This window comes from Chiloscyllium plagiosum, unplaced genomic scaffold (genome assembly GCF_037043375.1).
Source record: "Chiloscyllium plagiosum isolate Xiang-an unplaced genomic scaffold, Cpla_swu_hap1 HiC_scaffold_27, whole genome shotgun sequence".
NCBI classification, from domain to species: Eukaryota; Metazoa; Chordata; class Chondrichthyes; order Orectolobiformes; family Hemiscylliidae; genus Chiloscyllium; species Chiloscyllium plagiosum.
The window spans coordinates 73,012,627-73,027,009 of NW_028270165.1; the positions used below are offsets into that span (position 1 = coordinate 73,012,627).

General features: G+C 62.4%; 1 protein-coding gene across 1 annotated transcript in view; it reads right to left on the minus strand.

The window, feature by feature from the left end:
- The window catches only part of LOC122546201 (von Willebrand factor A domain-containing protein 5A-like), a gene marked incomplete at its 5' end in the record, with an annotated part of 88,416 nt that overhangs the window by 33,745 nt on the left and 40,288 nt on the right, over positions 1–14,383 (minus strand). Inside the window, 2 exon segments of the mRNA XM_087975732.1 lie at positions 3,135–3,238; positions 13,547–13,705. Coding sequence (XP_087831858.1) covers positions 3,135–3,238; positions 13,547–13,705 — 263 coding nt within the window.

Sequence of the window (14,383 nt, forward strand, 5' to 3'; positions counted from 1 at the left end):
CAATTACAGAGAGACACACACAATTACAGAGAGACACACACAATTACAGATGTATACACACACACAATTACAGAGACACACACAATTACAGAGAGAGAGAGACACACACACACAATTACTGAGAGACACACAATTACAGAGACACACACACAATTACAGAGACACACACAGACACACAATTACAGAGACGCACACACACAGACAGACACACAATTACAGAGACACACACAATTAGAGACACACGCGCACACACAGACAGACACACAATTACAGAGACACACACAATTAGAGACACACACACAATTACAGAGACACACACACACACAATTACACACACACAATTACAGACACACACAATTATAGACACACACAATTATAGACACACACACACACAATTAGAGAGACACGCACAATTACAGACGCACACACAATTACAGACACACACAGTTACAGAGACACACAATTACAGAGACACACAATTACAGAGACACACAATTACAGAGACACACACACAGACAGACACACAATTACAGACACACACACAATTACAGACACACACACACAATTAGAGATACACACACAATTACAGACACACACACAGTTACAGACACACACACAGTTACAGACACACACACAATTACAGACAGACACACAGAGACACAATTACAGAAAGACACACAATTACAGACACACACACAATTACAGATACACACACAATTACAGATATATATACACACACACACACAATTACAGAGACACACACTCACAATTACAGATATATATACACACACAATTACAGACACACACACAATTACAGATATATATACACACACAATTACAGAGACACACACACACAATTACAGATATATATACACACACACAATTACAGAGACACACACACAATTACAGATATATATACACACACAATTACAGATACACACACACACACACAATTACAGAGACACACAACTACAGAGAGACACACAATTACAGAGAGATACACACACAATTACAGACACACACACACACACAATTACAGACACACACACACAATTACAGACACACACACACACAATTACAGACGCACACACACAATTACAGACGCACACACACAATTACAGATGCACACACACACAATTACAGAGGCACACACAATTACAGAGAGACACACAATTACAGACACACGCACACACAATTACAGAGACACACACACACACAATTACAGACACACACACACAATTACAGATGCACACACACACAATTACAGAGACACACAACTACAGAGAAACACACAATTACAGAGAGACACACACACACACAATTACAGACACACGCACACACAATTACAGAGAGACACACACACACACAATTACAGACACACACACACACAATTACAGACACACACACACAATTACAGAGACACACACAGACACACAATTACAGTGACACACCCACACAGGCACACACACAGAGACAGACACACACTTACAGAGACACACACACACACAATCACAGACACACAATTACAGATACACACAAAAAACACACACACACAATTACAGAGACAAACAATTACAGAGAGACACACACAATTACAGACACACACACAATCACAGACACACAATTACAGGCGCGCGCACACAGACACACAATTACAGATACACACACAGTCCCTTTCTCTCTCACACACACACTTACAGATACACACGCAGATACACACACACACACCCACACACAGATAACACACAGACACACACATGCACACACACACTTAGATACACACTTACACACACTTACATACACACACACACCCTCCAGCAGGTTCAATAACAGCTTCTGCTTGGCTTTTATAAGACTGATGAATGAATTCTCTGACTCCAAATAATACCGATCGTGTTACTGTTGATCTTGTCCAGCGCCTGCCCTGTCAGGTATAACCTGGATGACTCACTCTGTCAGAGTAGGGTTTTTTTTCCCTCACCCTATGAGCTGTATGTCCTTGCTGACTGATTTTGCCTGTCCTGCTCACAAACAAAGCTTCTCACTGTACTTAGGTACACAGAGAGCTCCGCTACAACGCTGTAACAGTTCTGTTCTCGCGCAATCCCGCGTTGTAAGAAAATCATGCAATAGCAGCACCGTTTAAACCGAGGGGACCAGGACCGCATCGTAACCAGCGCACGCTTTAAAAGTTTGCGCTTTAGAAACAGTGCCCCCCAGCTTGTCAATCCCGTCGGAGCAAAACGCATGTTACAGGAGGACAACGGGCACCTGGCAACAAGTCAAATCGAAGGACGATTGGTGGTCCAGATTCTCGGTCAGATTAGCAGGAGGAACAGAAGAAGTTGGTCAGAAAGTAGGACGGGAAGCGGATAGCTTCAAAGTACAAGGGAGCCCTTTTGTCGGGTCAGAGTCCGGGAGAACAGGGGACTGCTGCCCCTACAGACGAGAACGAGGAGTTGGTGGTAATGACAACGAAGAACCGGCCGATCAAATGCGGCACGACACTTGGAAAGGCTCCATCGGACATCAACGTAGCAAACGGAAGCTCTCTCTCTGCTCAAGAAGAGATGGACGCACAAAGAAACAGCAAGCGACAAACCCGGCTTTACAGCTACTGAGGGAGGACCTCATCGTGAGAGAGACTATAGCCACGTGGGCCTTTCTGTAAAAGTCGCTCACGGAATGTGGGCGTCGCTGCCCGGGTCAGCGTTTATTACCCATCTCGAATTGCCCACGGTGGGGGGGGGGGGGGGGGGTCCGGAGTCACATGGAGGCCAGACCGGGGGTAAGAGCAGCACATGGGCTTTCCTGACTTTCGACACGGCTGTCCGTCTGAATTCCAGAGTTTTTCTTGAATGCGAATTCCACCAGCTGGCACGTCGCGGTTAGCAGCCGGGTCCCCAGAACATTACCTGGGTCTCTGGACTAACCGGTCCAGCGCTAATACCACTGGGCCCATCGCCTCCCTCAGAACTCAAGGGCAGGTCAGCACAGCTCTGTCAAGGGGGACGGATCACCGTTCACCCATTTGTCCTGCTGTCGCTATCCTGGTGTTGGGATACCGCGCTGAGAGAATCCCAGATTTGGGATCGGGGGCGATGATAATGCAGCAGTGAGCTGCGGACAGTTACCTCACCGAATCCTGTGGCTGGAGTTTGAACCTGATGCTGTTCTGGACGAGCTCCTCTCCCAGGGAATATTTCAGGGACATCTCGGCTTCCAGACTGGGGTCAACCTGAGGGAGGTGAGGGGCACATGTTACATCGTGGGGGCAAGGAACGTCACACTTTACTGCAGCCCCTGCCTCCAAACCCAGGACACCCCCACAGCCCCTGCCTCCCCAGCCCAGGAAACCCCCACCTCCCCTGCCTCCCCACCCCAGGACACCCCCACAGCCCCTGCCTCTAAACCCAGGACACCCCCACAGCCCCTGCCTCCCCAGCCCAGGAAACCCCCACCTCCCCTGCCTCCCCAGCCCAGGACACCCCCACCGCCCCTGCCTCCCCAGCCCAGGACACCCCCACAGCCCCTGCCTCCAAACCCAGGAAACCCCCACCGCCCCTGCCTCCAAACCCAGGACACCCCCACCGCCCCTGCCTCACCACCCCAGGACACCCCCACAGCCCCTGCCTCCAAACCCAGGAAACCCCCACCACCCCTGCCTCCCCACCCCAGGAAACCCCCACCGCCCCTGCCTCCAAACCCAGGAAACCCCACCGCCCCTGCCTCCCCACCCCAGGACACCCCCACAGCCCCTGCCTCACCACCCCAGGACACCCCCACAGCCCCTGCCTCCCCACCCCAGGAAACCCCACCGCCCCTGCCTCCCCACCCCAGGAAACCCCCACCGCCCCTGCCTCCAAACCCAGGAAACCCCACCGCCCCTGCCTCCCCACCCCAGGACACCCCCACCGCCCCTGCCTCCCCACCCCAGGAAACCCCCACCGCCCCTGCCTCCAAACCCAGGAAACCCCCACAGCCCCTGCCTCCCCACCCCAGGAAACCCCACCGCCCCTGCCTCCAAACCCAGGAAACCCCACCGCCCCTGCCTCCCCAGCCCAGGACACCCCCACAGCCCCTGCCTCCCTAGCCCAGGAAACCCCACCGCCCCTGCCTCCCCAGCCCAGGAAACCCCCACAGCCCCTGCCTCCCCAGCCCAGGACACCCCACCGCCCCTGCCTCCCCACCCCAGGAAACCCCCACCGCCCCTGCCTCCCCAGCCCAGGAAACCCCACTGCCCCTGCCTCCAAACCCAGGAAACCCCCACCGCCCCTGCCTCCCCAGCCCAGGAAACCCCCACCGCCCCTGCCTCCCCAGCCCAGGAAACCCCACCGCCCCTGCCTCCCCAGCCCAGGAAACCCCCACCGCCCCTGCCTCCCCACCCCAGGAAACCCCACCGCCCCTGCCTCCCCAGCCCAGGAAACCCCCACCGCCCCTGCCTCCCCACCCCAGGAAACCCCACCGCCCCTGCCTCCCCAGCCCAGGAAACCCCCACCGCCCCTGCCTCCCCACCCCAGGAAACCCCACCGCCCCTGCCTCCCCAGCCCAGGACACCCCACCGCCCCTGCCTCCCCACCCCAGGAAACCCCCACTGCCCCTGCCTCCCCAGCCCAGGAAACCCCACTGCCCCTGCCTCCAAACCCAGGAAACCCCCACCGCCCCTGCCTCCCCAGCCCAGGAAACCCCCACCGCCCCTGCCTCCCCAGCCCAGGAAATCCCCACCGCCCCTGCCTCCCCAGCCCAGGAAACCCCCACAGCCCCTGCCTCCCCAGCCCAGGAAACCCCACCGCCCCTGCCTCCAAACCCAGGAAACCCCCACCGCCCCTGCCTCCCCACCCCAGGACACCCCCACAGCCCCTGCCTCCCCAGCCCAGGAAACCCCCACCGCCCCTGCCTCCCCAGCCCAGGAAACCCCCACAGCCCCTGCCTCCCCAGCCCAGGAAACCCCCACAGCCCCTGCCTCCCCAGCCCAGGAAACCCCCACAGCCCCTGCCTCCAAACCCAGGAAACCCCCACCGCCCCTGCCTCCCCAGCCCAGGAAACCCCCACAGCCCCTGCCTCCAAACCCAGGAAACCCCCACCGCCCCTGCCTCCCCACCCCAGGAAACCCCCACCGCCCCTGCCTCCAAACCCAGGAAACCCCCACCGCCCCTGCCTCCCCACCCCAGGAAACCCCCACCGCCCCTGCCTCCCCAGCCCAGGAAACCCCACCGCCCCTGCCTCCCCACCCCAGGAAACCCCCACCGCCCCTGCCTCCCCACCCCAGGAAACCCCACCGCCCCTGCCTCCAAACCCAGGAAACCCCACCGCCCCTGCCTCCAAACCCAGGAAACCCCCACCGCCCCTGCCTCCCCAGCCCAGGAAACCCCACCGCCCCTGCCTCCCCACCCCAGGAAACCCCCACCGCCCCTGCCTCCCCACCCCAGGAAACCCCACCGCCCCTGCCTCCAAACCCAGGAAACCCCCACCGCCCCTGCCTCCCCAGCCCAGGAAACCCCCACCACCCCTGCCACCAAACCCAGGAAACCCCCACCGCCCCTGCCTCCCCACCCCAGGAAACCCCCACCGCCCCTGCCTCCCCACCCCAGGAAACCCCACCGCCCCTGCCTCCAAACCCAGGAAACCCCCACCGCCCCTGCCTCCCCAGCCCAGGAAACCCCCACAGCCCCTGCCTCCCCAGCCCAGGAAACTCCCACAGCCCCTGCCTCCCCACCCCAGGAAACCCCCACCGCCCCTGCCTCCAAACCCAGGAAACCCCACCGCCCCTGCCTCCCCAGCCCAGGACACCCCCACAGCCCCTGCCTCCAAACCCAGGAAACCCCCACCGCCCCTGCCTCCCCACCCCAGGAAACCCCACCGCCCCTGCCTCCCCAGCCCAGGAAACCCCACCGCCCCTGCCTCCCTAGCCCAGGAAACTCCACCGCCCCTGCCTCCCCAGCCCAGGAAACCCCCACAGCCCCTGCCTCCCCAGCCCAGGACACCCCCACCGCCCCTGCCTCCCCAGCCCAGGAAACCCCCACAGCCCCTGCCTCCCCAGCCCAGGACACCCCCACAGCCCCTGCCTCCCCAGCCCAGGAAACCCCCACAGCCCCTGCCTCCCCAGCCCAGGACACCCCCACAGCCCCTGCCTCCCCAGCCCAGGACACCCCCACCGCCCCTGCCTCCCCACCCCAGGAATCCCCCACAGCCCCTGCCTCCAAACCCAGGAAACCCCCACCGCCCCTGCCTCCGCAGCCCAGGAAACCCCCACAGCCCCTGCCTCCCCAGCCCAGGAAACCCCACCGCCCCTGCCTCCAAACCCAGGAAACACCCACCGCCCCTGCCTCCCCACCCCAGGAAACCCCCACCGCCCCTGCCTCCCCACCCCAGGAAACCCCCACCGCCCCTGCCTCCCCACCCCAGGAAACCCCCACCGCCCCTGCCTCCCCACCCCAGGAAACCCCCACCGCCCCTGCCTCCCCACCCCAGGAAAACCCACCGCCCCTGCCTCCCCACCCCAGGACACCCCCACAGCCCCTGCCTCCCCACCCCAGGACACCCCCACAGCCCCTGCCTCCCCAGCCCAGGAAACCCCCACCGCCCCTGCCTCCCCAGCCCAGGAAACCCCCACCGCCCCTGCCTCCCCACCCCAGGAAACCCCCACCGCCCCTGCCTCCCCAGCCCAGGAAACCCCCACAGCCCTTGCCTCCAAACCCAGGAAACCCCCAGCGCCCCTGCCTCCAAACCCAGGAAACCCCCACCGCCCCTGCCTCCCCACCCCAGGAAACCCCCACCGCCCCTGCCTCCCCACCCCAGGACACCCCCACAGCCCCTGCCTCCCCACCCCAGGAAACCCCCACCGCCCCTGCCTCCCCACCCCAGGAAACACCCACCGCCCCTGCCTCCCCATCCCAGGAAACCCCCACCGCCCCTGCCTCCCCACCCCAGGACACCCCCACAGCCCCTGCCTCCCCACCCCAGGAAACCCCACCGCCCCTGCCTCCAAACCCAGGAAACCCCACCGCCCCTGCCTCCAAACCCAGGAAACCCCCACCGCCCCTGCCTCCCCAGCCCAGGAAACCCCACCGCCCCTGCCTCCCCACCCCAGGAAACCCCCACCGCCCCTGCCTCCCCACCCCAGGAATCCCCCACAGCCCCTGCCTCCAAACCCAGGAAACCCCCACCGCCCCTGCCACCCCAGCCCAGGAAACCACCACCGCCCCTGCCTCCCCAGCCCAGGAAACCCCCACAGCCCCTGCCTCCCCAGCCCAGGAAACCCCACCGCCCCTGCCTCCAAACCCAGGAAACCCCCACCGCCCCTGCCTCCCCACCCCAGGAAACCACCACGGCCCCTGCCTCCCCACCCCAGGACACCCCCACAGCCCCTGCCTCCCCAGCCCAGGAAACCCCCACCGCCCCTGCCTCCCCACCCCAGGAAACCCCCACCGCCCCTGCCTCCCCAGCCCAGGAAACCCCCACAGCCCCTGCCTCAAAACCCAGGAAACCCCCACCGCCCCTGCCTCCCCACCCCAGGAAACCCCCACCGCCCCTGCCTCCAAACCCAGGAAACCCCACCGTCCCTGCCTCCCCAGCCCAGGACACCCCCACAGCCCCTGCCTCCCTAGCCCAGGAAACCCCACCGCCCCTGCCTCCCCAGCCCAGGAAACCCCCACAGCCCCTGCCTCCCCAGCCCAGGACACCCCCACAGCCCCTGCCTCCCCAGCCCAGGAAACCCCACCGCCCCTGCCTCCCCAGCCCAGGACACCCCCACAGCCCCTGCCTCCCCAGCCCAGGAAACCCCCACAGCCCCTGCCTCCCCACCCCAGGAAACCCCCACTGCCCCAGCCTCCCCAGCCCAGGAAACCCCCACAGCCCCTGCCTCCCCACCCCAGGAATCCCCCACTGCCCCTGCCTCCCCACCCCAGGAATCCCCCACAGGCCCTGCCTCCAAACCCAGGAAACCCCCACCGCCCCTGCCTCGCCATCCCAGGAAACCCCCACCGCCCCTGCCTCCCCACCCCAGGAAATCCCCACCGCCCCTCCCTCCCCAGCCCAGGAAACCCCCACAGCCCCTGCCTCCCCAGCCCAGGAAACCCCACCGCCCCTGCCTCCAAACCCAGGAAACCCCCACCGCCCCTGCCTCCCCACCCCAGGACACCCCCACAGCCCCTGCCTCCCCAGCCCAGGAAACCCCCACCGCCCCTGCCTCCCCAGCCCAGGAAACCCCCACAGCCCCTGCCTCCCCAGCCCAGGAAACCCCCACAGCCCCTGCCTCCAAACCCAGGAAACGCCCACCGCCCCTGCCTCCCCAGCCCAGGAAACCCCACCGCCCCTGCCTCCCCAGCCCAGGAAACCCCCACCGCCCCTGCCTCCCCACCCCAGGAAACCCCACCGCCCCTGCCTCCCCAGCCCAGGAAACCCCCACCGCCCCTGCCTCCCCACCCCAGGAAACCCCACCGCCCCTGCCTCCCCAGCCCAGGAAACCCCCACCGCCCCTGCCTCCCCACCCCAGGAAACCCCACCGCCCCTGCCTCCCCAGCCCAGGACACCCCACCGCCCCTGCCTCCCTACCCCAGGAAACCCCCACTGCCCCTGCCTCCCCAGCCCAGGAAACCCCACTGCCCCTGCCTCCAAACCCAGGAAACCCCCACCGCCCCTGCCTCCCCAGCCCAGGAAACCCCACCGCCCCTGCCTCCCCAGCACAGGAAACCCCCACCGCCCCTGCCTCCCCACCCCAGGAAACCCCACCGCCCCTGCCTCCCCACCCCAGGAAACCCCCACCGCCCCTGCCTCCCCACCCCAGGAAACCCCACCGCCCCTGCCTCCCCAGCCCAGGAAACCCCCACCGCCCCTGCCTCCCCACCCCAGGAAACCCCACCGCCCCTGCCTCCCCAGCCCAGGACACCCCACCGCCCCTGCCTCTCCACCCCAGGAAACCCCACCGCCCCTGCCTCCCCACCGCAGGACACCCCAGACACATTGAATATCAACACAAAGTTCAAAACCTTCACCCTACAAAGAGGATACGCACAAGAGACTCCCCCTTTAACGGGGGTCCCCGAGGGAGAGACTCCCTCTTTAACAGGGGTCCCTGAGGGAGAGACTCCCTCTTTAACAGGGGTCCCCGAGGGAGAGACTCCCCCTTTAACAGGGATCCCTGAGGGAGAGACTCCCCCTTTAACAGGGGTCCCTGAGGGAGAGACTCCCCCTGTAACAGGGGTCCCCGAGGGAGAGACTCCCCCTTTAAAAGGGGTCCCCGAGGGAGAGACTCCCCCTTTAACAGGGGGCCCCGAGGGAGAGACTCCCCCTTTAACAGGGGTCCCCGAGGGAGAGACTCCCCCTTTAACAGGGAGCCCCGAGGGAGAGACTCCCCCTTTAACAGGGGTCCCCGAGGGAGAGACTCCCCCTTTAACAGGGGTCCCCGAGGGAGAGACTCCCCCTTTAACGGGGGTCCCCGAGGGAGAGACTCCCCCTTTAACAGGGGTCCCCGAGGGAGAGACTCCCCCTTTAACGGGGGTCCCCGAGGGAGAGACTCCCTCTTTAACGGGGGTCCCCGAGGGAGAGACTCCCTCTTTAACGGGGGTCCCCGAGGGAGAGACTCCCCCTTTAACAGGGGTCCCCGAGGGAGAGACTCCCCCTTTAACAGGGGTCCCCGAGGGAGAGACTCCCCCTTTAACAGGGGACCCCGAGGGAGAGACTCCCCCTTTAACGGGGGTCCCCGAGGGAGAGACTGCCCCTTTAACAGGGGTCCCTGAGGGAGAGACTCCCCCTTTAACAGGGGTCCCCGAGGGAGAGACTCCCCTTTAACAGGGGTCCCTGAGGGAGAGACTCCCCCTTTAACAGGGATCCCCGAGGGAGAGACTCCCTCTTTAACAGGGGTCCCTGAGGCAGAGACTCCCCCTTTAACAGGGGTCCCCGAGGGAGAGACTCCCTCTTTAACGGGGGTCCCCGAGGGAGAGACTCCCCCTTTAACGGGGGTCCCCGAGGGAGAGACTCCCCCTTTAACAGGGGTCCCCGAGGGAGAGACTCCCCCTTTAACAGGGGTCCCCGAGGGAGAGACTCCCCCTTTAACAGGGGTCCCCGAGGGAGAGACTCCCCCTTTAACAGGGGTCCCTGAGGGAGAGACTCCCCCTTTAACAGGGATACCCGAGGGAGAGACTCCCCCTTTAACAGGGGTCCCCGAGGGAGAGACTCCCCCTTTAACAGGGGTCCTCGAGGGAGAGACTCCCCCTTTAACGGGGGTCCCCGAGGGAGAGACTGCCCCTTTAACAGGGGTCCCTGAGGGAGAGACTCCCCCTTTAACAGGGATCCCCGAGGGAGAGACTCCCCCTTTAACAGGGGTCCCTGAGGGAGAGACTCCCCCTTTAACAGGGATCCCTGAGGGAGAGACTCCCCCTTTAACAGGGGTCCCCGAGGGAGACACTCCCCCTTTAACAGGGGTCCCCGAGGGAGAGACTCCCCCTTTAACAGGGATCCCTGAGGGAGAGACTCCCCCTTTAACAGGGGTCCCTGAGGGAGAGACTCCCCCTTTAACAGGGGTCCCCGAGGGAGACACTCCCCCTTTAACAGGGGTCCCCGAGGGAGACACTCCCCCTTTAACAGGGGTCCCCGAGGGAGAGACTCCCCTTTAACAGGGGTCCCCGAGGGAGAGACTCCCCCTTTAACAGGGGTCCCCGAGGGAGACACTCCCCCTTTAACAGGGGTCCCCGAGGGAGAACTCCCCCTTTAACAGGGGTCCCCGAGGGAGAGACTCCCCCTTTAACAGGGGTCCCCGGGGGAGAGACTCCCCCTTTAACAGGGGTCCCCGAGGGAGAGACTCCCCCTTTAACAGGGGTCCCTGAGGGAGAGACTCCCCCTTTAACAGGGGTCCCCGAGGGAGACACTCCCCCTTTAACAGGGGTCCCCGAGGGAGAGACTCCCCCTTTAACAGGGGTCCCCGAGGGAGAGACTCCCCCTTTAACAGGGGACCCCGAGGGAGAGACTCCCCCTTTAACAGGGATCCCTGAGGGAGAGACTCCCCCTTTAACAGGGGTCCCTGAGGGAGAGACTCCCCCTTTAACAGGGGTCCCCGAGGGAGAGACTCCCCCTGTAACAGGGGTCCCCGAGGGAGAGACTCCTCCTGTAACAGGGGTCCCCGAGGGAGAGACTCCCCCTTTAACAGGGGACCCCGAGGGAGAGACTCCCCCTTTAACAGGGGTCCCCGAGGGAGAGACTCCCCCTTTAACAGGGGTCCACGAGGGAGAGAATCCCCCTTTAACGGGGGTCCCCGAGGGAGAGACTCCCTCTTTAACAGGGGTCCCCGAGGGAGAGACTCCCCCTTTAACAGGGGACCCCGAGGGAGAGACTCCCCCTTTAACAGGGGACCCCGAGGGAGAGACTCCCCCTTTATCAGAGGTCCCTGACGGAGAAACTCCCCCTTTATCAGGGATCCCCGAGGGAGAGACTCCCCCTTTAACAGGGGACCCCGAGGGAGAGACTCCCCCTTTAACAGGGGTCCCTGAGGGAGAGACTCCCCCTTTAACAGGGATCCCTGAGGGAGAGACTCCCCCTTTAACAGGGGTCCCCGAGGGAGAGACTCCCCCTTTAACAGGGGTCCCCGAGGGAGAGACTCCCCCTTTAACAGGGATCCCTGAGGGAGAGACTCCCCCTTTAACAGGGGTCCCTGAGGGAGAGACTCCCCCTTTAACAGGGGTCCCCGAGGGAGACACTCCCCCTTTAACAGGGGTCCCCGAGGGAGAGACTCCCCCTTTAACAGGGGTCCCCGAGGGAGAGACTCCCCATTTAACAGGGGTCCCCGAGGGAGAGACTCCCCCTTTAACAGGGGTCCCCGAGAGAGAGACTCCCCCTTTAACAGGGATCCCTGAGGGAGAGACTCCCCCTTTAACAGGGGTCCCTGAGGGAGAGACTCCCCCTTTAGCAGGGGTCCCCGAGGGAGAGACTCCCCCTGTAACAGGGGTCCCCGAGGGAGTGACTCCTCCTGTAACAGGGGTCCCCGAGGGAGAGACTCCCCCTTTAACAGGGGTCCCCGAGGGAGAGACTCCCCCTTTAACAGGGGTCCCCGAGGGAGAGACTCCCCCTTTAACAGGGGTCCCCGAGGGAGAGACTCCCCCTTTAACAGGGGTCCACGAGGGAGAGAATCCCCCTTTAACGGGGGTCCCCGAGGGAGAGACTCCCTCTTTAACAGGGGTCCCCGAGGGAGAGACTCCCCCTTTAACAGGGGTCCCCGAGGGAGAGACTCCCCCTTTAACAGGGATCCCTGAGGGAGAGACTCCCCCTTTAACAGGGGTCCCTGAGGGAGAGACTCCCCCTTTAACAGGGGTCCCCGAGGGAGAGACTCCCCCTGTAACAGGGGTCCCCGAGGGAGAGACTCCTCCTGTAACAGGGGTCCCCGAGGGAGAGACTCCCCCTTTAACAGGGGTCCCCGAGGGAGAGACTCCCCCTTTAACAGGGGTCCCCGAGGGAGAGACTCCCCCTTTAACAGGGGTCCACGAGGGAGAGAATCCCCCTTTAACGGGGGTCCCCGAGGGAGAGACTCCCTCTTTAACAGGGGTCCCCGAGGGAGAGACTCCCCCTTTAACAGGGGACCCCGAGGGAGAGACTCCCCCTTTAACAGGGGACCCCGAGGGAGAGACTCCCCCTTTATCAGAGGTCCCTGACGGAGAGACTCCCCCTTTATCAGGGATCCCCGAGGGAGACACTCCCCCTTTAACAGGGGACCCCGAGGGAGAGACTCCCCCTTTAACAGGGGTCCCTGAGGGAGAGACTCCCCCTTTAACAGGGATCCCTGAGGGAGAGACTCCCCCTTTAACAGGGGTCCCCGAGGGAGACACTCCCCCTTTAACAGGGGTCCCCGAGGGAGAGACTCCCCCTTTAACAGGGATCCCTGAGGGAGAGACTCCCCCTTTAACAGGGGTCCCTGAGGGAGAGACTCCCCCTTTAACAGGGGTCCCCGAGGGAGACACTCCCCCTTTAACAGGGGTCCCCGAGGGAGAGACTCCCCCTTTAACAGGGGTCCCCGAGGGAGAGACTCCCCCTTTAACAGGGGTCCCCGAGGGAGAGACTCCCCCTTTAACAGGGGTCCCCGAGGGAGAGACTCCCCCTTTAACAGGGATCCCTGAGGGAGAGACTCCCCCTTTAACAGGGGACCCCGAGGGAGAGACTACCCCTTTAACAGGGGTCCCTGAGGGAGAGACTCCCCCTTTAACAGGGGTCCCCGAGGGAGACACTCCCCCTTTAACAGGGGTCCCCGAGGGAGAGACTCCCCCTTTAACAGGGATCCCCGAGGGAGAGACTCCCCCTTTAACAGGGGACCCCGAGGGAGAGACTACCCCTTTAACAGGGGACGAGTTACCTGCTGCAGGATTCCTCCCCTCTTATCTGAACTTGCAGCCAAAAGTATTTATATGACAAGTCAAGATAAGTTTCTAGTCACTGATGACTCCAGGATGAGATAACAGGGGTCCCTGACGGAGAGACTGAGAAGTTTATTTCCCGCATGGTCATGCTCCTGGGCCCTCCAAAGCGACCTTGAGGCCTGGTGGTAAATCTCGCCTCTGTTCCTCACCTTGCCCTTCAGCTGGGCGTAGACGATGGACCGCTGACCATTGAAGATGACGGTGGGCTTCTGTGATAGGAGAACCGCCTCAAGTCCGGACGGCAGCTCCCAGCCGATGGTCAGGTCGGTCACAGCCGGCTGGAGTGCAAACTTCAAACTCTGCAGCACCTGTCGGCGTCAGGGACAACAGATCAGGCGTTTTCCACCCCCTCACAACACTTCCAACTCAATGTGAGGAGCTTGCGTTACCAAGTGGGCCCTCCCCCCTCCACCCCGGTGAAACGCAGCAATCCCATTTCTACACAGCATGATCCCACGGTGGCTCAGTGGTTAGCACCGCTGCCTCACAGCAACAGGAACCTGGGCGCGATTGCCGCCTCGGGGGTGACTGTCTGTGTGGAGTTTGCACATTCTACCCCCCCACCCCCCCACCTCTCCCGCATCTGCCTGGGTTTCCTCCGGGTGCTCCGGTTTCTTCACACAGTCCAAAGTCGTGCAGGTTAGGGTGGATTGGCCATACTAAATTACCCATAGTGCACAGGGATGTGCAGGCTAGGGTGGATTGGCCGTGCTAAATTACCCATAGTGCACAGGGATGTGCAGGCTAGGGTGGATTGGCCGTGCTAAATTACCCATAGTGCCCAGGGATGTGCAGGTTAGGGGGGAATTGGCCGTGCTAAATTACCCATAGTGTCCAGGGATGTGCAGGTGAGGGGGGATTGGCCGTGCTAAATTACCCATAGTGCCCAGGGATGTGCAGGTTAGGGGGGAATTGGCCGTGCTAAATTACCCATAGTGCCCAGGGATGTGCAGGTTAGGGGGGAATTGGCCGTGGTAAATTACCCA